The sequence below is a fragment of the Saccopteryx bilineata genome, chromosome 4, assembly GCF_036850765.1.
Source record: "Saccopteryx bilineata isolate mSacBil1 chromosome 4, mSacBil1_pri_phased_curated, whole genome shotgun sequence".
Taxonomy (NCBI): domain Eukaryota; kingdom Metazoa; phylum Chordata; class Mammalia; order Chiroptera; family Emballonuridae; genus Saccopteryx; species Saccopteryx bilineata.
Window position 1 is genome coordinate 53,041,325 of NC_089493.1, and position 23,442 is coordinate 53,064,766.

General features: G+C 39.5%; 2 protein-coding genes and 4 non-coding genes across 7 annotated transcripts in view; 5 read left to right on the top strand and 1 right to left on the bottom strand.

Annotated features, from left to right (window-relative positions):
- Positions 1–17,717, bottom strand: part of ZWILCH (zwilch kinetochore protein) — a 40,001-nt gene extending 22,284 nt beyond the window's left edge. The window contains exons 1-8 of one of the 2 annotated variants that reach the window (XM_066273305.1): positions 17,448–17,717; positions 15,231–15,282; positions 10,660–10,755; positions 7,188–7,306; positions 5,103–5,302; positions 4,496–4,566; positions 4,005–4,160; positions 2,541–2,612 (exon numbers count right to left, since the gene is read on the bottom strand). In XM_066273305.1, coding sequence (XP_066129402.1) covers positions 2,541–2,612; positions 4,005–4,160; positions 4,496–4,566; positions 5,103–5,302; positions 7,188–7,306; positions 10,660–10,755; positions 15,231–15,282; positions 17,448–17,500 — 819 coding nt within the window. In that variant the 5' untranslated portion in view covers positions 17,501–17,717. Of the gene's footprint in view, positions 1–2,540; positions 2,613–4,004; positions 4,161–4,495; positions 4,567–5,102; positions 5,303–7,187; positions 7,307–10,659; positions 10,756–15,230; positions 15,283–17,447 lie in introns of those variants that run through there. The other variant, XM_066273306.1, reaches the window with a different exon arrangement.
- A 185-nt stretch (positions 17,718–17,902) lies between these two features.
- Positions 17,903–23,077, top strand: RPL4 (ribosomal protein L4). The gene is made up of 10 exons (XM_066276104.1): positions 17,903–18,060; positions 19,494–19,665; positions 19,859–19,965; positions 20,327–20,465; positions 20,921–21,045; positions 21,506–21,635; positions 21,914–22,070; positions 22,363–22,446; positions 22,554–22,674; positions 22,758–23,077. Exons 1-10 carry the CDS (start codon positions 18,058–18,060, stop codon positions 22,989–22,991), a joined length of 1,272 nt encoding a protein of 423 aa, XP_066132201.1. The 5' UTR covers positions 17,903–18,057; the 3' UTR covers positions 22,992–23,077.
- On the top strand, positions 19,715–19,785 carry LOC136337053 (small nucleolar RNA SNORD18). The gene has a single exon (XR_010731769.1). It is a non-coding gene; the product is annotated as a small nucleolar RNA SNORD18 (small nucleolar RNA).
- On the top strand, positions 20,166–20,264 carry LOC136337055 (small nucleolar RNA SNORD16). The gene has a single exon (XR_010731771.1). It is a non-coding gene; the product is annotated as a small nucleolar RNA SNORD16 (small nucleolar RNA).
- On the top strand, positions 20,750–20,820 carry LOC136337051 (small nucleolar RNA SNORD18). Its single transcript, XR_010731767.1, has one exon. It is a non-coding gene; the product is annotated as a small nucleolar RNA SNORD18 (small nucleolar RNA).
- Positions 21,694–21,771, top strand: LOC136337052 (small nucleolar RNA SNORD18). Its single transcript, XR_010731768.1, has one exon. It is a non-coding gene; the product is annotated as a small nucleolar RNA SNORD18 (small nucleolar RNA).
- Positions 23,078–23,442: the final 365 nt, after the last annotated feature.

A 23,442-nucleotide genomic window follows, 5' to 3' on the forward strand; every position in this document is an offset into this window, starting at 1 on the left:
ATTCAAGGTTTGATGTATAAGGGAAATTGAAGGAATGGTGGACCCACACAGGGGTTCCTATCCTGGAGATCTGTTTTGGAGATTTCATGTTTCATTTTGAACATACTGAGTTTGAGGCAATAGCCCTCTACTCAAGCTGGAAATAATCTGGTGGAAGTAGGAAAGATAGGAGCTAGTATCACTAAAAGAAAGGCTCTGGAGTTTGCCCGTAAAGACAATAGTCAGATCACGGAGTGGATAAGCTCTGTGCCAGGGTAGAGAGAGAAGGGCAGTGGCATACCTGAGGGTAGAAGTATGATGGCAGCCCACAGTGACAGTCCTGGAAGAGCTTTCAAGAAGAAAAGTGAAAAAGGTAGAAAATGTACCCAGTTTTGCATAAACAGGGAAATTATAACAGGAAGGAAAAGTATTTAGAATGCTTGGTACTATACTAGATAGATGCTCAAGAAGCAACGGGATACCTGACACTGAAGTCTAATGAGACAGACAGATAAGTAAACAAATGACTGCGATTGAGAAATAATCTGACAAGAGATGTCTGGGTAATCAGTGAGACTATCCTAAACAGAAGAATTCACAGAGAGCTCACCCAAAGAAGAGGTGAAAGAAGGGCACATCAGATGGATCAAGACATACACCAGAAAGTGACAAAGTATGACAGGATCAGACCTACTATAAGTAGGGAGCTCAATATGGTGAGGGTTGGGGCTTCAGTGGAAGTGGAAGTAGGGGTTAGATTAAGCTAAAGCAATAAGTAGGTGCCAATAGGAACTCAAAAAGATACTACAAGTCATTAGCCATCATGGTAATGCCATATAACAATATGCCACTTCATCCTCAGTAGGATGACTACATATAAAAACAAAAACAAAAGCAGATAATAACAAATATTGGCAAGAATATGGAGAAACTGAGGCCTCCTACATTCCTACACTGCTGGTAGGAATGTAAAGTGATGCAACCACTTTGGAAACCATTTATACTTTGGCAGTTCTCAAAGGTTAGAGTTACCATATGACATAGCAACTCCACCCAAGGGATGTGAAAAGATGTGTCACACAAAAACATGTACACACTGTTCCTGGCAATACTCTTCAGAACAGCCAAAAAGTAGAAACTACTTAAATGTTCACCAGCTGATAAATAGATAAATAAAATATGGTATATCTATACAATAGAATGCTGTTCAGCAATAAAAAGAACAAGGCACTACAGAAAGTGCACTAGTGGTTGCCAGGGGCTAATGGGGGTGGGAGGTGACTGCTAATGGGTATGGAGTTGCTTTTCAGGGTGAGGAAATCATCTAAAATTAAATATGGTCATGGTTGTACAACTCTGTAAGTATACTAAAAACCAATAAAACAAATTAATTTTATGGGATATAACATATCTCAATAAAGCTATAAAGAAAGAAAAGAAGGAGCCTTGGCACAGTGGATAGAGTCGGATTGGGATGCGGAGGACCCAGGTTTGAGACCCCGAGGTTGAAAGCTTGAGCGTGGGCTCATTTGGTTTGAGCAAAGCTCACCAGCTTGGACCCAAGGTCGCTGGCTCGAGCAAGGGGTTACTCAGTCTGCTGAAGGCCCACGGTCAAGGCACATATGAGAAAGCAATCAATGAACAACTAAGGTGTCGCAATGAAAAACTAATGATTGATGCTTCTCATTTCTCTCCGTTCCTGTCTGTCTGTCCCTATCTATTCCTCTCTCTGACTCTGTCTCTGTAAAAAAAAGAAAGTAAAGAAGGAAAGAAAGGAAGGAGGGAGGGAGGGAGGGAGGGGGAGGAAGAAGAGGGAAGAAGAGGGAAGGAGGGAGGGAAGGAGAGAGAAGGAAGAGAGAGAAAGAAAGAAAAAGAAGAAAAAGAGAAAGAAAGAGAGAAGGGAAGGAGGGAGGGGGAGAGGGAGAGAGAGAGAGAGACAGGAAGGAAGGAAGGAAGGAAGGAAGGAAGGAAGGAAGGAAGGAAGGAAGGAAGGAAGGAAGGAAGGAAGGAAGGAAGGAGGGAGGGAGGGAGGGAGGGAGGGAGGGAGGGAGGGAGGGAGGGAGGGAGGGAGGAAGGCGATGATTTGGATATAATTAATTTTGTATGACAGGCTAAGACACTGTGAATTTCTATTTATTTCAATGCAATCTGTACAGTGGAGCTAAAATTACTGAAACAAAAAATTCTTGGAATATATGCTCATTAATCTTTAGAATCAATCAAAACCCAATGTATTAACATGCAGATTATATATGTATTTGAAATAAATTGGCAGCTAATCCACCTGGAAAGGGGAATCCATCATATAAATAAAAACCAAACACTCCAGTAAAAAAGGCAGAACTGTAGCTATTAATTATCTAACTAGTTCTCCCTTTAAATGTAAGGATAACTGCCACATAGTAAAATTAAACTGCCCAAACTGCTAAGAGTACCCAATGCACACTTAACATTTGGAACAAAGTTTGAAGAACATAAAACTAAGTAACAATGATATTAGCAAAAATTTTTATGAAATCATGAGATTTAATGCAAGTTACAAATTCCAGAAGAATACTCACAAGGAGAAACTTCAGTTCTCTGTGAAGATGACTCAAAGGACTTCTGGGATCTCCCAATTCCACCTTAATATTCTAAAAAGTTCTCAAAGTCAGTTTTCAACTGTAATCCCATCTTCTCAGCATAAGAGTCATAGTCATTTGCATTTTAAACTACCCACATATTAAGAATACATTTCATAAAGCACTAATGAATGGAAAAAGCAGGGCAAAACTTCATTTAGAACATCTCACTCAGATACCACAGACCCCTCCCATCCCGATACAGTAAGCTAAACTCAGGGCAGCACACCCATCTCTACACCGCAATTGTAGCTACATGGAACTACTACTCTCCTTGTATGCTTTCCGGTTCTCTCCCACTAAACTTCCACAAGACAATTAGGAGAAAGATAAATACAGCTCAAGAATCAATGATAAACTTAGCATTACCACACATTAAAAATATAACCCCCCTGATAAATATGTTCATTAAACTCCTAACTACATGAACAGTGTGCTGTGTGCTGTCCAACCTAAGGTAAAGTTTTACAACCCTACGGTATTATTTTAAAAGGTGGGGGGTGAGAAAGAAGAAAATTAAATTCTGTTGTAAGCAAATTCCTACTGAAGGAAAAGCATTAAGAATATGATTATCCAAAAATAAAAAATAAAAAAGGAATATAATTATCCATAATCCCACCACCCTGTGGCAACCACTATTTACAATATTAAAGACGCCTTAAATGATGATTTTTAAAGAATGTGTAATATTTCATCATGAAAATCTATTCTAGTCATTTCCCTATTGAACATTCAGGTTGTGTTTTTAAGAGTTCAGAAACATAGCTACATCACTGTAAATAAATTGTACATATACGTATTTTTGTAGCAACTCTGATTGATTTCTTAAGATAGATTGCTAAAATGTTATAGGGTGAAAAGACCTAATAGTATAATAATTCTTGAATTACTGCCAATATAGGCACTCTTTTAAGAATAACAGAGATGATGGGGATGTAAAGTACAACATAGGGAATACAGTCAATAACACTGTAATAACTGTGCATGATGCCAGGTGGGTATTAGACTTACCGGGGAATCACTTTGCAAGTTATTTAAATGTCTAACCACTATGCTTTACACATGAAACTACTATAATATTGAATGTTTGCTGTAATTGAAAAATAAAAAATTATAAAAAGAATGGCAGAAGCAATGATTTCACTTGAGTCCCAACTCAAGACTTTATTAATCACTGGAAAATTCTTAAGTTACACAATTGCAGTGCTGTGGGCAACTGATAGATCAGATAATCTGGCAAACCTCCACTGGCTTCTCGGGATAGTGAGGGACAAACTGCCAGAGGGCCGGGGCCGGGCCAGGGCCAGGCCCAGGCCGGGCCAAGAGTACACAGTATCAGCAACAAGCAAGTGAAAAGTAAGCCTACACCGAGAAAACTCAACAGAAAACAGGGCTCACTCCTACCAGAGCTGCAGTGGAAGAGAGTGGGGGGATCTGAAGAATCTCGTCCACAGGACTCCAGGAAATATCCAAAGTGATTGTAGTTTGTGACCCAGGGGCTGTATCATCCAAGGTGGTGGACCTCAAGAGCTCATACTGGGCAAAGCCCCAGGCGGTGACCTGCAGAGAGCGCACCCAGCATGTTAGCAGCTATGCTTTCCCATGACCAAGGGCCCATTTCAAAACTACTTTGATTCTTTTCCACAAGAATAAAAGGTGCCACACTTTCATTCCAAATGAAAAAATAACACAATTATTTTTAACTACAAAGATTAGCTAAAAGGCAAGAAGGCATATATTTTAAAGTTAGTCATTAGCTGATATGAAAATAAATACAAACATTTTGGTACTACAGAAAAATTTGCAGTAATATTAGAAGTGAAACAAACCCTTTAAACTAGGAAAGCAGGTCAATAACAGTTTGAAGAAAATAATATGAGAAGAAAAATACTTACAGTAGACAAGTGATGTCTTTTCTTATGTGAATTTTTTAAGTCTTCAAGATTTATAGAATAATTTTTATCAGCTATGAGACAAGAAAAAAAGAAAAAGTTTAAACATACAATTCAACATTACATCTTAATGCTAGAAAAGCCAGATTCTGAGGGTACTACAACTTAACATTAATAATAGTTGATATTAAGTTTTAAATTACAGATAAATAAAATGTTTATAAAAGAAAGTGAAACAAAGCTCAATACTACCACTAAAAATATAATTGTATGCCTATTAGGAAATTAGAATTACATTGTCATTATATTCAATTTTTTATCCTCTAATAAAAATTTCCAAAAACTTATCCATACAAATCAAATGAAACCCACACGAAATAGCCATAAACTCCTGTCCACACTTTGGAGATCTGTTTCTAGAATATCACCGACATGCTGCAAGTTATACAACAGAGTAGACTCACGGTGGCTAACCAACGGTAGTAACACAAGTTTCACTGTGTGTACTTCACTCTTAACGATATCAATGTTCAGTAAAAACCACAAAACAATAACTATCAAATAAGTAAATATACACACATACACCCATAAAGGTAGTAAGAGCTCTCACCTTTACAACTGACCACATATAAGATAATTCCTGTAATGCTGTTATTTGTTGTGATAAGTTCAGCTCCTAGCCAACAGGTCCCTTCAGGATCTGAACTGTCACACCTTACCCAAAGGGGAGGAAGGGCAGTAACTGGCCGATTAATCTTCAAATGGGTCATATTAGGATTATGAGCCATGGTGTAAAGTCCAATTAACTGCCTTGAAAACAAGAGTAGAAAGAACATATTATAGATAGAGATTGCCAATTAGTCAAGAATTTTCTTTCCCACAGATATGGTCTCCTAGAAATGAAAATTTGAAAATTAAGTGGCAAAACGCACATAAATATTTCACCCAAAGAAGAAGTGAGAGACAGGCACACAAGGCAGATCAAGACTCATGCTCCAAAAAGTGACAGAGTGACATGTTCAGAGCTACTACAAGTAGGGAGTTCAATGTGGTAAGGGTAAAAAAGGTTCAGTGAGAGTGGAAGTAGGGTATGAGATTAAGCTAAGCAAATAAGTAGGATATGTCAACTATATCTCATTAAAGCTGGGGGGAAAAGAAAGTAGGAGCCAATAAGCACATGAAAAGATGCTCGAAGTTATTAGTCATTGGAATACTTAAGGAAATTAGAATATGGACTGTGAATTAGATAATAGTATTGTAACAATATTAAATTTCCATATTTTGATCATTGTTCTGTGGTTATATAAAAGAATGCAGCACTTGTTTTTAGGAGATACATAGTGAACTACTTAAGGGTAAAGAAGTACAATGTCTCCAACATACCAAAAAAATTGTGTGTGTGGGATGTGTATATTACATTGATGGTGAGAGTGGGGAAGAGGTAGGAGAAGAAGGAGGAATAAAACAGAGAATGACAAAGCAGAGACAGCAAATTGTAAACAATGGTGAATCTGGATTAAGGATATACAGAAGTTCCTACATTATTCTTGTAACTGTTCAGTAAATTTGAAAGTGTATCAAAATTAAGTTACCAAAAATGTGGTTTAAATTTTTTTTTAAAGAGATGAAAACTGAATTTATTACCAACAGATGTTCAGGAAAGGAGTTTCTAAGGGACTGTACTTCAAAAAGGAAATACAATAATCCCAGAAGGAAGGTCTGAAATGCAAGAAGAAATGGAGAGCACAGAAATGATAAGCATACGCACAAACCCCAATGAATGCTGGCTGGAGAAAACAGTATAAATAAATAATGTTTAAGCTGTGGGAGAGAAAGAAAAAAGGACAAATGTGACTTAAACTCAAAAAGCCATGAAAGAAAATGCTGATTAATTTACTACATAAAAATGTTAATAGCTTCTACATAGCAAAACAAACAAAAAGAACCAGGAAGGAAAATCATTTTGTGAATGTTATTACAATCATTATCCTCTAAATGCTACTATTTTTATGACTATATCCTCCAGAACGCCTTGACAGCAAGGACTTCTTGGTTTTGGAAGAGGCAGAGGTCAGGCAGAATAAACTGCAAATGGCTACACAGGGCAGAGGCAGAAAGTGAAGCTGGTAAGGCAGAGAGAGGCAGAGGGTTTCTAACAGGGTAGGATCATTTCTCATGGGCAGGAGAGCCCATGTGCTGCAGGACATTTACAATCCATGGCACAGGCCAATAGGTCCCCTCTGTCACCATTATGACCTAAAAGTACCCATGCAATTTCCATGTGCCCACTGGGCATGGTATCTCTGGTGGAAGACCACTGGACTAGACAAGGAAGGCTGCTCTGTGTCACCCAAAAATAATTTGGATGTTATCATGAGGCAATGAGAACTGCAAAGGGATTACTAAGAAGACAAGAAATTCGATCAGACTTTCTTGGCAGCAGTGTTGAAGAAAGATTGGAGAGAACCAGATTAAGCACAAGAAAAACATTTAAGAAGCAACAAACGGTCTAGGAGACTGCAGAACGGGAAGAACACTGCAGCCTCTTGGCCATGTTTGGGATACCAACGGCATGTTCCGTAGAGTTGGCATACATATCTAGGCGGAGGGGGAAAAAGGAGGGAAGAATCTGTGCTTCAGTTTAAATTCTGACCCTCCGCCCCCATTCCTACACTGACACTAGGAAAAATCTTACCTTGCCCTCCCAACTGGTAAAGCAAGTGGTCCAACATTCTCACCAGTAGAGAAATCAGAAATAGCAGTTTCTTCAGATTGTAGCTCTTCAACATGACTTGTTTCTTCCTTTTCTAAAGGCTTTAAAAAATGTTTTTAAATTATTTAACCAGGCAAAAGAACAATTAAGATAAATCAACTCTTCACTATGCTAGAATATAATGCACTGATTTCTAAAAGTTTAAGCACAATCGACTGGGCTATGGCAAGAATCATAGCTACAAACTAGTTTGGTGCCGACACATCTTGCCATGAGAACTATTTCCACTGTTCTATCAAAAGATATTGCTCTAAGTCAGTGGTTTTCAACCACCAGTCCGCTAAAGAGTCAACAATCTTGATGCTGCTGTATTAGGATTATAATCATTCAGACTGGCACGAAATTTCCAGCAAATTGGCACCATAATCTTCATACAACATCGAGGTGGTTAATTCTTTCCCAGACTGGCATGAAATTTCTGGTAGACTTGTGATTGAAAAACACTGCTCTAAGTTGCTATTGATAAAGGAGGCTCCTGATGCCATTAGAAAAAGGAAGTGCCCCAACGTGAACAAAATGATGAACTAAAGACTAAATACCAAGGGAAACCCATGGGAGACTCCTCAATTTTGTCAGATTCTTCACTTCCAAAATGGAAAGATTCTGTAAAGCTATTACTTTTAGGGCTATCAACTTTCATTTGTGCTACAGGTTCCTGATATCTATGTGTTTAAGTAGTTCACTAGCTCAGTATTGCCAATAATAACAATAGTTATGAGTTAACATTTTTTGAGCATTACCAGCTACTGTTCTAAGTTTTCTTTTATTCTTCATAAAAGCCTTGATAGATACCATTATTAATCCTGTTTTAGAGATGAAAAAACTGAGGCAGTGAATGGCTAAATAATTTGTCAGCACGATAACACAGCTGCTGAGTGCAAAGCCAACCTTTGAATCTAGGTAGTCTCTCTGGCAGTAATCCTCTGCTGATTTAATAGGTATCAGAATCAGACCTAGATGTTTTGTCAAATTTGAATTTCTTTTGCCATATTCCAGATTTCATTCCCTTCCAGGCCTAGCTTTCCAAAAAGTTCCTGGAACTAGAGGTACCCAAGAAATATCATTTTTTCCTCTGTTCTACGTTTCAATAGTCATGTACCTAAAACCTACGCACTAAGCTCTACTGATCTTCGGAGAAACAAAGGCCATTTTAATTGTTCCCCATCCAAAAATGCCAGGGCCACACTGAATTCCAAGTAACTCACAATTCCAAGCTGCATTCTCCCCAGTATCCTAACCCATATTTCCACAAATGCCCTCTGTTCACCTTTACCTTTTCCAAGATAATTTATCTTCATCTGACCATCTTCATTCTTTCAGCTTTTTTCTTTTTTTAAAAAAATTTTATTTATTTATTTATTACAGAGACAGAGAGTGAGTCAGAGAGAGGGATAGACAGGGACAGACAGACAGGAACAGAGAGAGATGAGAAGCACCAATCATTAGTTTTTCATTGCGCATTGCAACACCTTAGTTGTTCATTGATTGCTTTCTCATACGTGCTTTGACCGCCGGCCTTCAGCAGACTGAGTAAATCCTTGCTGGAGCCAGCGACCTTGGGTTCAAGCTGGTGGGCTTTTGCTCAAACCAGATGAGCCCGTGCTCAAGCCGGTGACCTCGGGGTCTCGAACCTGGGTCCTCTGCATCCCAGTCTGATGCTCTATCCACTGCGCCACTGCCTGGTCAGGCTCAGCTTTTTTTCTACAGACATACATTTCCCCTCTACCCATAACAAAACTGTAAGTTCAACCACATAATTTACCTATAATTATTTCCAAGCATTTGTCCACCACAGATAAGCACTAATAACACCCATTCATTAACATAATAGACAAAGTAGCTCTCCTTCTCAGAAAGTTGTCATGTATGTATTTAAAATGAAGAGCTCCTTGTTCATTCACAATGCCTGTCCAGACAGCATAGGGTCCTAGAGCAGACAGAAGTGTTCCTTCCACAGGAACATCCACTTTTCCCTATTAGAGCTGATTCCTATCTACTTTAGGAAATTATATAACCAAAGGAATGGTTGCCCAAGCAACCCTGTAATGTGACAGCATTATCGGCCCTCAATAAAAACCACAACTGCTAAAACAGTTACCATAATTAAAAACAAAATGGTTTAAGACTGTAATTATCAAGTGATACAAAATAAATAAATAAGTTCCCTCTTGTTACAGTTAACAAACAAAATTAAAGTAGAACTTAATGAGTCATAGCTACTTATGCTGTGCTGCTCAATACCGTAGCCACTAGTCACATGTGGCTACTGAGCACTTGAAATGTGGCCAGACCAAACTGAGATGTTAAGTGAAAATACATACCAGATTTTAAAGATGCAGTATAGAAAAAAGAATTTAAAACATCTCATTAATTATTTTCACATTAATTAGGTGTTAAAATTATAATTTCAGATATATTAAAAAACATTACTAGGCCCTGGCAGGTTGGCTCAGTGGTAGAGCATCAGCCCGGCGTGTGGAAGTCCCGGATTCAATTCCTGGTCAGGGCACACTGGAGAAGCATCCATCTGCTTCTCCACCCTTCCCCCTCTCCTTTCTCTCTATCCCTTTCTTCCCTTCCCACAGCCAAGGCTCCATTGGAGCAAAGTTGGCCCAGGCACAGAGGACAGCTCCATGGCTTCCACCTCAGGCGCTAGAATGGCTCTGGCTGCAACAGAGCAACGCCCCAGAGGGGCACAGCATCGCCCCCTGGTGGGCATGCCAGGTGGATCCCAGTCGGGCACATGCAGGAGTCTATCTGACTGCCTCCCCGCCTCTAACTTCGGAAAAATACAAATAAATAAATAAATAAATAAATAAACAAACACATTATTAAACCTAACTCAGACCCAGCAATCCCACTCCTGAGTACTTACTGTAAAGAAAAGCTATATGCACACAAAAACCTGAACAGAAATGACTACAGTAGCTTTTTTTCATGATCACTAAAGACTGAAAACCACCCAAATGTCCTTAAAAAGGTGAATAGGTAAATAAACAGTAGTATATCCACACCATGAGACACCACTCAGCAATAGAAAGAAATGAACTGCTGATACACACACTCTTAGAAGATTCTCAAAGGCATTATACTGAGTGACAGAAGCCAGACTGAAAAGGTTACATGCTGTATGACTCTATTCATAGCATTCTTAAAAGTAAATTTTACTGTATGATAATTTCACTTATTCTTTAATGAAGCTCCCTGAAATATTTAAATTACAGATGAGTTCACATTATACTTCTATTGGCCATCATTGCACTTAATCCTAAAATAATTAGAATCCACTTTTTAAAATATGCTGATAAAAAAATGTATACACTTGAGATTATTGCCACAAAACCAAATTTGGCTATCAAAAATAAAACAATCACAAAGCCCAAGCACTACTTACCACTTTTTCCAGGATGAACACTACATCATTTTCATTTAGAATATTTTTCAAGGGATTTGGTTGGTCTTTGCTGATCAACTGCACCTGGACATCAGCCTATTAAAAACAGTAAATGTCAAGCAATGTTTTATGTACAAATTTGTACAAATACGTAAACACATAAAGACCAGTTCTCTGCTCATAATTGGAAAGGACAATTTGAACAGACATAATGTTTTAAAATTTTTGTTTTTTGTCTGTTGTTTTTCACTTAAAAAAATGTTGCTCAATCTCTATCTACATACGCTTCAAGGCCCACCTCAAGTGCACCCTGCCTTGTAAGGCCTTCTTTTGATGAGGATCACACTGACGGCCTTTTCCACTACTTATATTGCATTTATTGTCATGTATCACGAAACTTAACCCTTTACAAAATATTATTCTTTCTTCTGATTGGACTATGACTTTTTAGAACTTTATTAGTTTATAAGAAATGCAGTCTTTCATTCCAATCACAATACATATTTATTATAGAAAAGTGTGAAGATAGCTAAAAGAGATTTTTTTAAAAACTCACCTATAATTCTATTAGCTAGGGTAATTACTACTGTTATTAGCCTTATTGGTATGTATTTTGTCAGCTTTTTTCCAGATATTTAAATAAATATATTTAACAAAAATGTATCTATTTTTTAGATATCTAGACAGGATTTTGCTTAGTAAAAATAGAATATTCTAATAGTTTTATATCATGAAACTCCATGCTATTAAATGTTCTTTGGCTGTCTAGTATCATGGCTCTACCATCATATAACTAATTCCACATTGTTTGACATTTAGGTAGTTTTAAGTTATTTGCTATAATAAATAATTGATAATGGACATTTTGAATTACTTTCTTAAAATGAATATATAAAAGCATTGATACTGTCAAATTGTCTTTCAAATATACCATACACATACATTTGCATTCCTATCACTTACATCAATACACTAAGTATTTTCACTGTCCATAGCAAAAACTGTTGTTTCAATTTTCATTTATTTGATCACTAAGAATAGTGTCTAATATGCTTATTATTGACAAGTATCTCATTATTTAAATGTTTCATTTCTTTTTTTTTTTTCTTTTCTTTTTTAAGCTGGAAATGGGGAGAGACAGTCAGACAGACTCCCGCATGCGCCCGACCGGGATCCACCCGGCACACCCACCAGGGGCGGTGCTCTTGCCCACCAGGAGGCGATGCTCTGCCCCTCCGGGGCGTCGCTCTGCCGCTTCCAGAGCCACTCTAGCGCCTGGGGCAGAGGCCAAGGAGCCATCCCCAGCGCCCGGGCCATCTTTGCTCCAATGGAGCCTTGGCTGCGGGAGGGGGAGAGAGAGATAGAGAGGAAGGAGGGGGGGTGTGGAGAAGCAAATGGGCGCCTCTCCTATGTGCCCTGGCCGGGAATCGAACCCGGGTCCCCCGCACGCCAGACCGACGCTCTACGGCTAAGCCAACCGGCCAGGGCCTTCATTTCTTTTTTTAATTTATTTTTCATTTTTAAAATTTTTAGTTATTGATTTTAGTGAGAGAGGAAGGGAGGGAGAGAGAGATAGAGACAGACAGGAACATTGAATTGATCTGTTCCTGTATGTGCCCTGACCAGGGATCGAGCCAGCAACCTCTGCACTTCCAACGACATTCTAACAAACCAAGCCATCTGACCAGGGCTGCTTCATTTCTTTCTTTTTTTTTTTTAACTTTTTAAAAAATGTATTGATTTGGGAGAGAGAGAAACATCGATCTGTTGTTCCGCTTATTTATGCATTCATTGGTTGATTCTTGTATGTGCCCTGACTCAGAATTGAACCTGCAACCTTGGTGTATCTGGACGACGCTCTAACCAACTAAGCTATCCAGCCAGGAAAATCCGTTTAATTTCTTACTTTGGATACTGAAGCATTTAGATAACAAGCGCAGAGAGCAAAGAATTGTTAGAAATCACCAAAAGGGCAATTATTCACCAGAACTGTAGGAGAATAAATTTTTGATGTTTTAAGCAAACCAATTTGTGACACTTTGTTATAGTAGCCCTGGGAAACTAATATAGGTACCAACCGACAAAAATTCAGATAGGGAGTGATTAATACATTTACCTGGATATACTGTATTTCTGAGTTTAGTTAGTGAGAATTCAGAGAGTGAAAGGTTTGTTTTTTTCTTTCTGTGATTACTTATTTGTGTCCTTCTATTATAGTTGTCTTTTTTCTTAATTATTTTAAAGCGCTCTTTATATTTTTTTTATATGTGGCTACTAATCTTTATCATTCATGATTATTTCTCCAAAGCTTGCCTTTTAGTATATAATTTATCTGAGTTTATTAATTATTTTATGGATTAAACTCTATGGGGAGTTTACTTATAAAATGGTTGGCATATATTAGGTGCTTAATAAATCCATACATGTTTATAGCTGCTTCATTCATAACTATCAAAAACTGGAAACAGACTGACCAGGTGGTAGTGCAGTGACAGCATGGGCCTGGGATGCTAAGGACCCATGTTTGAAACCCCAATGTTGCCAGTTTGAGCACAGGGTCGCCAGCTTGAGCATGGGATCAGAGACATGACCTCATGGTCGCTGGCTTGAGCCCAAAGGTCGCTGGCTTGAAGCCCAAAGGTCGCTGGCCTGAAGCCCAAGGTCGCTGGCTTGAGCAAGGGGTCACTGGATTGAGCAAGGAATCACTGGCTCAGTTGGAGCCCCCTGGACAAGGCACATATGAGAAAGCAATCAATGAACAACTAAGGTGTCTCAAATATGAGTTGATGCTTCTCATCTCTCTCCCTTCCTGTTTGTTCCTTCCTCCCCGCCTCCTCTCTTCCTTGCTTAAAACAAATAAACAGCCTGACCTGTGGTGGCGCAGTGGATAAAGCGTCGACCTGGAAATGCTGAGGTCGCCGGTTCGAAACCCTGGGCTTGCCTGGTCAAGGCACATATGGTAGTTGATGCTTCCAGCTCCTCCCCCCTTCTCTCTCTCTCTCTCTCTCTCTCTCTCTGCTCTCTCTCTCATCTCTAAAAAATGAATAAATAAAATTAAAAAAAAAAAGAATTGCTTTGGCTATTCAGGGTTTAAAAAAAAACACACAAAAAACACACAAATAAACAACTAGAAACAATTCTAGTGTCCCTCAACTGGTAAATGAATAACCAAACTGCAGTGCATCCACACATTGGAAAACTGTTCAGCAATATAGGGGAATGAACTAATACAACAACAAAGATGAATCTCAAATGCATTATTCTCATTGATAGAAGCCAGACCCAACAGGCTACATATTGTATGATTTTATTTACATGACATTCTAGAGAGGGCAAAACAAAAGAGAGAAAACAGATTAGTGCTCTTATCAGGTAGCACAGTTGGTAAGAGCATCATCCTGACAGGCCGAGGTTGTGGGTTTGATCCCCGGCCAGAGTACATACAAGAATCAACCAATGAATGCGTAAATAACTGAAACAATAATTAATGTTTCTCTCTCCCTCTCTTTCTCTCCATGCTTCTCTCTCTAAAATCAATAAAGAAAACAAAAGGAAAGAAAAAAAAAGAAAGTAAAGAAAAATGAAAAAAGAAAAAACAGATTAGTGGTTGCCAGGGAATGGAAACAGGGGAAAGAGTTGACTATAAAGGGAGATGAGGAAATTTTTAGAGGTGACAGAAATTTTCTATATCTTGCTAATGGGGGTGGTTATATGACTGAATGCATTTGTAAAAACTCATAGAACTATACTCTAAAAGAGTGAAATTTATTCTTTGTAAATTAACTTCAATAAACCCAACTTTTTTTTTTTTTTTTTTTTACAGAGACAGAGAGAGGGATAGACAGGGACAGATAGACAGGAATGGAGATATGAGAAGCATCAATCATTAGTTTTTCGTTGAGTGTTGCAACACCTTAGTTGTTCATTGATTGCTTTCTCATATGTGCCTTGACCACGGGCCTTCAGTAGACCAAGTAAACCCTTGCTGGAGCCAGCGACCTTGGGTCCAAGCTGGTAAGCTTTTTGCTCAAACCAGATAAGCCCGCGCTCAAGCTGGCGACCTCGGGATCTCGAACCTGGGTCCTCGGCATCCCAGTCCGACGGTCTATCCACTGCGCCACCGCCTGGTCAGGCTTTTTTTTTTTTTTTGTATTTTATTTCCAAAGCTGGAAACAGGGAGGCAGTCAGACTCCCGCATGCGCCTGACCGGGATCCACCCGGCACGCCCACCAGGGGGCGATGCTCTGCCCATCCGGGGCGTCGCTCTGTTGCAACCAGAGCCACTCTAGTGCCTGAGGCAGAGGCCAAGAAGCCATCCCCAGCGCCCGGGCCATCTTTGCTCCAATGGAGCCTTGGCTGCAGGAGAGGAAGAGAAGACAGAGAGGAAGGAGAGGGGAAGCAGATGGGTGCTTCTCCTGTGTGCCCTGGCCAGGAATCAAACCCGGGACTTCCGCACGCCAGGCTGACGCTCTACCACTGAGCCAACCGGCCAGAGCAATAAACCCAACTTTCTAAAACTCACAATTTTAGGATTACTGAGTTGTACTTAAAACCAAGTAAGTTTTACATACCTCATAGATAAATGGGTCTTTACAGATTCCTTTCTTTTCTTCATCAAATTCCCTGTAATGCAGAACAACATGTGAAAAATAGAGCTACAGTACTTCTGTCTTTTCAACTCAGGAATTAGTCATCATTTCATCTCTGTGTGACAACAGTGAGAAAAGCAAAATAGTAGACATGGCAGCCTTAAGGCATAGTTGCAAAAGGGGAAAGAAGCAGAAAAACACTATTATTATACAATAAGAAGAACGAGAAAAAACAGATGTAGTACAGATTAATAGACTACTGCACATAATCGGGTACAACTGCTTCTAAGAGGCAGTAAGAAGTTAAGAGTACCTCCTGTACTTATTTTTTTTAAGGTTAAAAAAACCTTTTATTTATAAAGACTGAAATTATTATATGCAAATCTGAACAGCTAGATTGTACAAGAAATTGCTTGAAAATTCCTTTTTTGATGTCTTCCAAACATGGTACTAGCTACTGTTAAAATATGCCTTGGCCAGACAGCTCAGTTGGCTAGAGTGTCGTTCCAATACCCAAGGGTTGCCAGTTCAATCCCCGGTCAGAGCACATACAGAAATAGATTGATGTTTCTCTCTTTCTCAAATCAATAAAGTTTTTTAAAAATGTAATTTATCACATGACTTTTGGGAAGTAAACATGGTTTCTGATCTTCCAGTGAGTCAGTGGCCCGCCACAGAAGTTAGTTAAGGGTCCAGGCCTTAGATTTCTCCGGCTAAAATGGAAACATCTACCCTCCCTTTACTTATATAAACTGTTTCCAAAAATCAGTAAATTTGTAATGTTAAACAATTTCCTTTAAAAAACCTAAGCACAAAACTCTAGGATATCATTTAATAATTATCATTTCAGTCAAGAAAATTTTAAAACAGTGATCCCAAAACATGTAAAACTATCATATAAACCATTAACATAACAAAATGCACATTAACCTGCTCTACATTCTGAAAGACGGAATATTTAGAATCCTAAAGTAACCCAATGTAATTGTTTCAGGATAACATTTATTATATGATCTACTCAACGACTTACTGAAATAAAAACAGAAGTTATAGGCTTGAGACTGAATCACTTTTGCCATTTTGGACAAAACTGTGACTTATTCGCCTTACCAGGAGGTGGCGTAATGGATAGAGCATCAGCCTGGGACGCTGAGGACTGAGGCTCGAAACCCCAAAGTTGCTGGCTTGAGTGCAGACTCATAGACATGACCCCATGGTCGCTGATCTGAGCAAGGGGTCCCTGGCTCAGCTGGAGCGCCCCCTCTTAGGCACATATGAGAAAACAATCAATGAACTAAAGTGACACAACTATGAGTTCATGTTTCTCATCTCTCTCCCTTTCTGTCTCTCACTAAAAATAAATTAATAAATAGATAGATAGATAGATAGATAAATAATTTATTGCATTTAGAAAATAAGGGGTTAAATTATACCAGTGGTTCTCAAAGTGTGGTGTCAGGCCAGCAGCATCTACTTCACCTGTAATATGCTAGAAAGGCAAATATCAATATTTTGGCCTCACCCAGAACTACTAAATCAGAATTCTTGAGTGTGAGGCCCAGCAAATTGTGTTTTGACAACCCTCCAGGTGGATTTTGATGCATGCTCAAATTTAAGAATCACTGTATTCTAAAAGGAATCCCCTAGGGCCTAGTGGTACTAGTACTCCACTATAAGAATAAAATGCAATCTTGGAGCACCGTGAAACAAAGGTGCTTTAAAAAGCCAACACACCATCATGCACAGTTATTGTTACAACTGTAGCTCATATAACTATCCTGAATAGGCTATATAGCACTAAGTTTCACACCAGCAAGGCTTTAAGCAGGTGAAGGATGCTCGTTTTCCATATACTGGAACGTGCCTCTAACGTATTGCAAGTTGTGTGCATTTATCAGTATGAATAAAGTGACTCTTGGAAAACTTGTCACCTTCCACTACGATCGATAACGTATTTTCTTCTAATCTAAACGATACGACAATCAACCCGCCACAGGGCCAACCCCACACTGGAGCAGATAACCGGCCTCTCCCCAATTCCTGGACCCCAGGAAAGCGTTCTCCGTAACGGACGCGCCACTGAGAACTGACAAGGCGTTAATCCCAAAGGCTGCGGCAAGAGGCTTGGGGGAGACAGAGATACCCCAAGGGAGTAATGCTGTCCTCACAACCCAGCCAACAACGAGGGCCACAACTCACTGCAGGAGACGAGTGTAAAACTCCTCAGCAGCTTTGTTCATTCGCGACCACATCCCGCCTAAGTCGGACAGTGGATCCAAGACAGCCAAACTAAACTGCGCGCGGGACGCTGACGTCCGGAGTCATGACCCCCACCCCGCCGGGACTACTTTTACCACCCTCAACAGGTCCTGTTTGTTAACAAGTTAATCGTTTGTCTTAGAGCATTAGGCAGTTTTTCTCTTCCCATTAACTTTTCATTTCCGAAAGAAAAAGTTAAAATACGCTACAGTAATTGAAGGGGAGGAAAAAAGGGGGGGGGGATCTCATCTCGCGAGAGTTGGCCACGCCTACTTATGAATTATTCCGCAGAAAGGAGTTCCTGTTTCTAAATGCTAGTGTTGGTTTTGTAAGTCAAAAGATACTGTAATAGAATGCATATGAAAAAAACCCCTTTCTTTACAGTTTTTAGAGTGGCAGAAAGATATTTTGTCTCTCTGTATTGGTTCTGAGGCGGAGCAAAGTGGAAGATGAGTTGAAGGTTACATATAGAACGAGGAAGTGCTAAGCACTTCCTTTTCCTGTGGGAGCCACCAGTCGGAGAGGAGTGTGGCGTTCTCCTCTCCACGCTATGGTGAGTGGCAGTCTTTCGGCTGGACTTTCCTCTGCTGTCGGGCCGGGCAGGAATGGATTGAGGGTTCAGAGCATACAATCTTCAGGAGGGAAAGCAAAGAAAAAATGAGGGCCAAATGCGTCTGTTGGTCGCAGGACCTGGGTAGTGCCACTCTCCGGCAGCCATCTTAGAGGCAACGTGGTTGTCTGCACCGGGCGCTCCTGGAATCAGTGCCGGACACCAGATGGTTTTTAGGCGCAAAGAGACTTGGAATTCTAGCTTCCCTTGACCTTAGAAAGCACGAGTTCTACTGAAGAATTGGAAGTTCTTGAATCCTAAGACAGAATCGTGGTGAAAGGGTCAACTTTAGGCTGTGTATCTCCATGAGTTGACATGTAAAGATTATTCCATCTTTTGAGAGAGATTTTTGTTTTAAAAGAATTTTTTCCACCTATTTCTGAGTTCGCATCTGTTCGCTTTAAGAGTGACCTCAATCAAAAGCTTTCCGATCCTCTTACTTAAAAGAATTTTCCTATTAAGTGCTCTTTTACCTCTTAGCTCACAGTACAGCTAACGTTAAATGTACAGTGTTTCCACACATAATGTTTTAATATGTATTGTGTAGTGTTCTGGGCCATGGGGAGTTTAAAGAACAAAATGGGCGAAAAACTTACCTGTGTAATGTTTGGATTGTAATTGAGTTAGGTGTAAAGTACACAGCAATGTTTGATGGTAATGGGTGCTGTGGATATAAGGCACTGGAAAGGAAGCAGTAGCTGGGCTTTAAACCGAGTGATCAGAGAAACCTAGAGAAGGTGGCCTTCTTCAAAGCAGCTGAGGAGGAAGCACACTAAGACTGTCTTTTGGGAAAAGACTGGGTACCTCTGAGGGCAGGGTATTACCTAAGTGTATCCTGAAGAGAGGATGGAAGATGAGTTTGAGCGGGCTGTTCAGGCCATCCTCAGAACTTTTTAAGTTTTATTTTCAGGTGTAAGTCTTTGGAGAAGGTTGAGCAAAAAGTAACAACCAGTGTTTTTATAGTAAGTTTTGGGAGAGGTGTTTAGAGTGAGATGAAAGAAATGAGAGTGTTTGGAGTAGAGTTGCGGTAGACAAAATTTGCTGACATTTGGGGTGATGAAAGAGTTTGGACAGTGGCTTTAAACAGCATTTTTAAACCTTAAAATATAGTTTTGATCAATTGGCTTTGTAAACCAGGTTTGAAAGTTTAGTAGTAAACCATTCTCTTAGAAAGTTATGTGGTAGAACTTGATTCTGAGTTTTTCCAGTGTACGAATTTATTGAGGTTAATAGACTTTGATGTGTTGGTAACGCAGCCTTTATTTTAGCTACCTCACTGAACTTGAATCTTTTGTGACTGAGCATTTAATGGTATTGTTGGCATATGACAAGAGTGTTTCTGACATTGTCATTATAAATATCTTCTTTTTTTCCAGGCGTGTGCTCGTCCACTGATATCGGTGTACTCCGAAAAGGGGGAGTCATCTGGCAAAAATGTCACTTTGCCTGCTGTGTTCAAGGCTCCCATTCGACCAGATATTGTGAACTTTGTTCACACCAACTTACGCAAAAACAATAGACAGCCCTATGCTGTCAGCGAATTGGCAGGTATGGATTTAGATCTTTAATGGGTTGATGCTTTTAAGAGCTGCTTAACAGCAGTGATGAAATTCCACTCCATTGGTCCGTGTTTCTGAATGAGATGATTTTCCTGGATGTTCTGATGCTGTTTGCTGCCACGCCTAATAGTCACATTGGTATGGTTGAGTAGCTAAAACTTGTTTTTTTTTCCCAATTTCAGGTCATCAAACCAGTGCTGAGTCTTGGGGTACTGGCAGAGCTGTGGCTCGAATCCCCAGGGTTCGAGGTGGTGGAACTCATCGCTCTGGCCAGGGTGCTTTTGGAAATGTATCTTTTGTGTCACTTTCTAGTCTGGTCAGCCATCATGGAATTGAGCAGATTGAACCTGGTTTGTTTATGGTAGTAGTTCAAAAATCTTTTTATCCAAAATACTAATAGTCTTGGTAATGTAAGAGAGATTTGGAATCTGGAAGATTTTTTTTCCATACTAAAGACAATAGAGGGTTGACATTAGAGAAAGTGTTACTTGCAATGATGTCGTAATTTGCGTCTTACTCTGTTCTCAGTGACAGTTGCCTGCTGTCAGTAAGCTGGTTCAGAAGGGTGACGAAAATTTTTACTGAGCAAGATGTAACCTTTTTAAAATTTCAAACATTTGAGAAATGAGATTCTTAACTGGGGGAAATAGATGTGTCGTGGGGGCCGCATGTTTGCACCAACCAAAACTTGGCGCCGCTGGCACCGCAGAGTGAACACAACACAGAAGCGATATGCCATCTGCTCTGCCCTCGCAGCCTCAGCCTTACCAGCATTGGTCATGTCTAAAGGTTTGTGATATTTCCTATTATAGGAGTAATACAAAATACCCCTTTTTTCTTCAGCTTTACTTCATCTGAACCTTTTTACTCATGTTAATAATAACATAAATTTATTCATCCCAGAGTGCCTGGCTGAATTTCCTTCTAGATAATTAGTTCTCACTGTTTCAGACTATCAAATCAGTCATCAGTAAGTACTCTGTAACTGGGGAAGTAATTCATACAATTTAGTATATGAGAAAACTTTCCTCTTAAAAACTTTTCCATCATGTTGCCTGTTCTACTTTTAACTGTCAGAATGATGAGATTCCACTTCATTGGTCCGTGTTTCTGAAACACATGATATTGTGGAAGTTCTGATTTGGCAAATTGTATACCATTTTGCTTTTGTGGATTATATAAAATGTTCCTCAGCTTTTCAAAAGATTTGGGGTAACCAGGTCAGTGTAAATTGGCTTTGACAGGTCACCGTATTGAGGAAGTTCCTGAACTTCCCCTGGTGGTTGAGGATAAAGTTGAGGGCTACAAGAAAACCAAGGAGGCTGTTTTGCTTCTGAAGAAACTTAAAGCCTGGAATGATATTAAAAAGGTAGGTTTATTGAACACATTTACAGGTTGGTAGTCCTTCACACAAATTTGTCTGAATTTTTTTCAAAATATTGCTGAAGGACAGTATTAACTACAGATCTTGGGTTTGAGAGCAAGGACTCTGGAACCATGTCATAGTTATGCACCACTTAACAACAGGGATCCAGGACCATAGGTGATTTCATTGTCGTGTGACTATCACAGAACGCTTACACAAACCTAGGGGGCATGTAGCCTGCTTACTGCATGCCTAGACTATGGTATACCATGGTCTTTATGTGCTCTCGCTGGCTGAAGAGTTATGCAGTGCATAACAAACAGTACTTGAACTTGATTATGGCTGCCATTTATGACTTTTAATGTTCGACTAGTTGTGTGTTTTATCTGTAAAATGAGGATTTTTATGAGTATCTCACAGGGATCATCTTAATCAAAACTACTAAAACCGTCTCGCTTTGTAGGTCTATGCCTCTCAGCGAATGAGAGCTGGCAAGGGCAAAATGAGAAACCGTCGTCGTATCCAGCGCAGGGGACCTTGCATCATCTATAATGAGGACAATGGTATCATCAAAGCCTTCAGAAACATTCCTGGTAACTCATGATTACCTATGTGTTTTGATTGCCCATACTATGCAAGCTTACTTGGCTTTTATTATGATGAGATAAAACATACCGCTTTATGGTCCATGTTTCTGAAACACATGATATTTGTGGAATTTCTGATTTTTGGCTAAATGAGTACACCATTAATGGTTGAGATTTTTGTAATTATAGGCAGTTCTCTGGTATCGTATGTAGCACATAAGCCATGAAGATGGTTTGTTTCTAGTTGAAATGCACGCTTCCTAATTCTCCTTTCCTTTTCAAAGGAATCACTCTGCTTAATGTAAGCAAACTGAACATTTTGAAACTTGCTCCTGGTGGGCATGTGGGCCGTTTCTGCATTTGGACTGAAAGTGCTTTCCGCAAGTTAGATGATCTGTATGGCACTTGGCGCAAAGCTGCCTCCCTCAAGAGTAACTACAAGTGAGTGTTCTCCCTATTCCTGTCCTGAACGTAGATGTTTATACTATGGACATTTACCTTCAGAATTGGTTTTCTTGTTTCCTAAAAAATGGATCATGTTTGTTGTTTTCCCTTATACACAGATGGAATATGTGAACTAGTGAGGTACAGAGTGTAGTTGGTTGCAAATTTCAATTGAATGGGGGAGAGCTTTAAATGGTTAAAAATTTGTCTTCTGTTGAGGTTCACATTAACCACATGAAAAATAAGAATTGGACATCTACTTTCAACATTTTCTTGGTTTTTCTTTCAGCCTTCCCATGCACAAAATGCTCAATACAGACCTGAGCAGAATCTTGAAAAGCCCAGAAATCCAAAGAGCCCTCCGAGCACCACGGTAAAGTTGTGATATTAATAGTAAATCTTGCCCCAACCTAATTTTAACTGATTATTTTTTAAAATGTGGATAATGTAAATAAAATATTAATATCTCCCTTTTTATAGCAAGAAGATTCATCGCAGAGTCCTGAAGAAGAATCCACTGAAAAACCTGAGAATCATGTTGAAGCTAAACCCATATGCAAAGACCATGCGCCGGAACACAATACTTCGCCAGGCCAAGAACGTAAGCAATAATTTGGCTTTTGCAGATAAATAAATGTTTCGAAAGCTTTGATGCTTATTAGTTTTCTTCCTGATATTTTGCAGCGCAAGATCCGGTTGGATAAAGCAGCAGCGGCGCTAGAAGCGAAATCAAGTGAGAAGGGAGTTCCAGGCAAGAAGAAGCCTGTGGTAGGGAAGAAAAGCAAGAAGGTTCTTGGCACGAAGAAGCAAAAGAAGCCTGTGGTGGGAAAAAAGGCTGCTGCTCCCAAGAAACCAGCAGCTGAGAAGAAGCCCGCAGAGAAGAAACCTACCACAGAAGAAAAGAAGCCTGCAGCATAAACTTATATTTGTTTTTTCCATTAAGGTCAAACCACATTGGACAGCTAATTTTGAATAAAAACCTGATGAGAGGCAGTGAGAAACAATGGCTTGTTGCATGTGTTGTGTGAATTTTGGTTAGAATATTTTTGTTGGCACTTGACTCCATAATTCCAGCCTTGGATTTGTTTGTTATACTAGGGTCTAAAATGAAGCATTGGGCTTATATAAAATCCATGCTATTGAATGAAAAGAGGGATGTTCCGTAAGTCCAGATATAAAACCCATTTGTAAGTAGGCTTGAGAAGAAAATAGTTAAAAAGACTTGTCTCAGAAATACACAGAAGCTGTTAGGATTTAGCCACCTAATCTCCCCATCAAATACACTGGAAAATTCCATCAAGATCTGATGTTTTCATTTACCACAAGAGGGCAGAATCAGTACATGTTTTGAGGTGCAGCAAGAACATGA

Excerpts from the sequence above, each read along its gene's own strand:
- RPL4 (XM_066276104.1), top strand. Across the intron at positions 21,636-21,913 it reads AGCCTTCAGAAACATTCCTG|GAATCACTCTGCTTAATGTA; the intron begins GTAACTCATGAT and ends TCCTTTTCAAAG. Across the intron at positions 22,447-22,553 it reads AGAGCCCTCCGAGCACCACG|CAAGAAGATTCATCGCAGAG; the intron begins GTAAAGTTGTGA and ends CCCTTTTTATAG.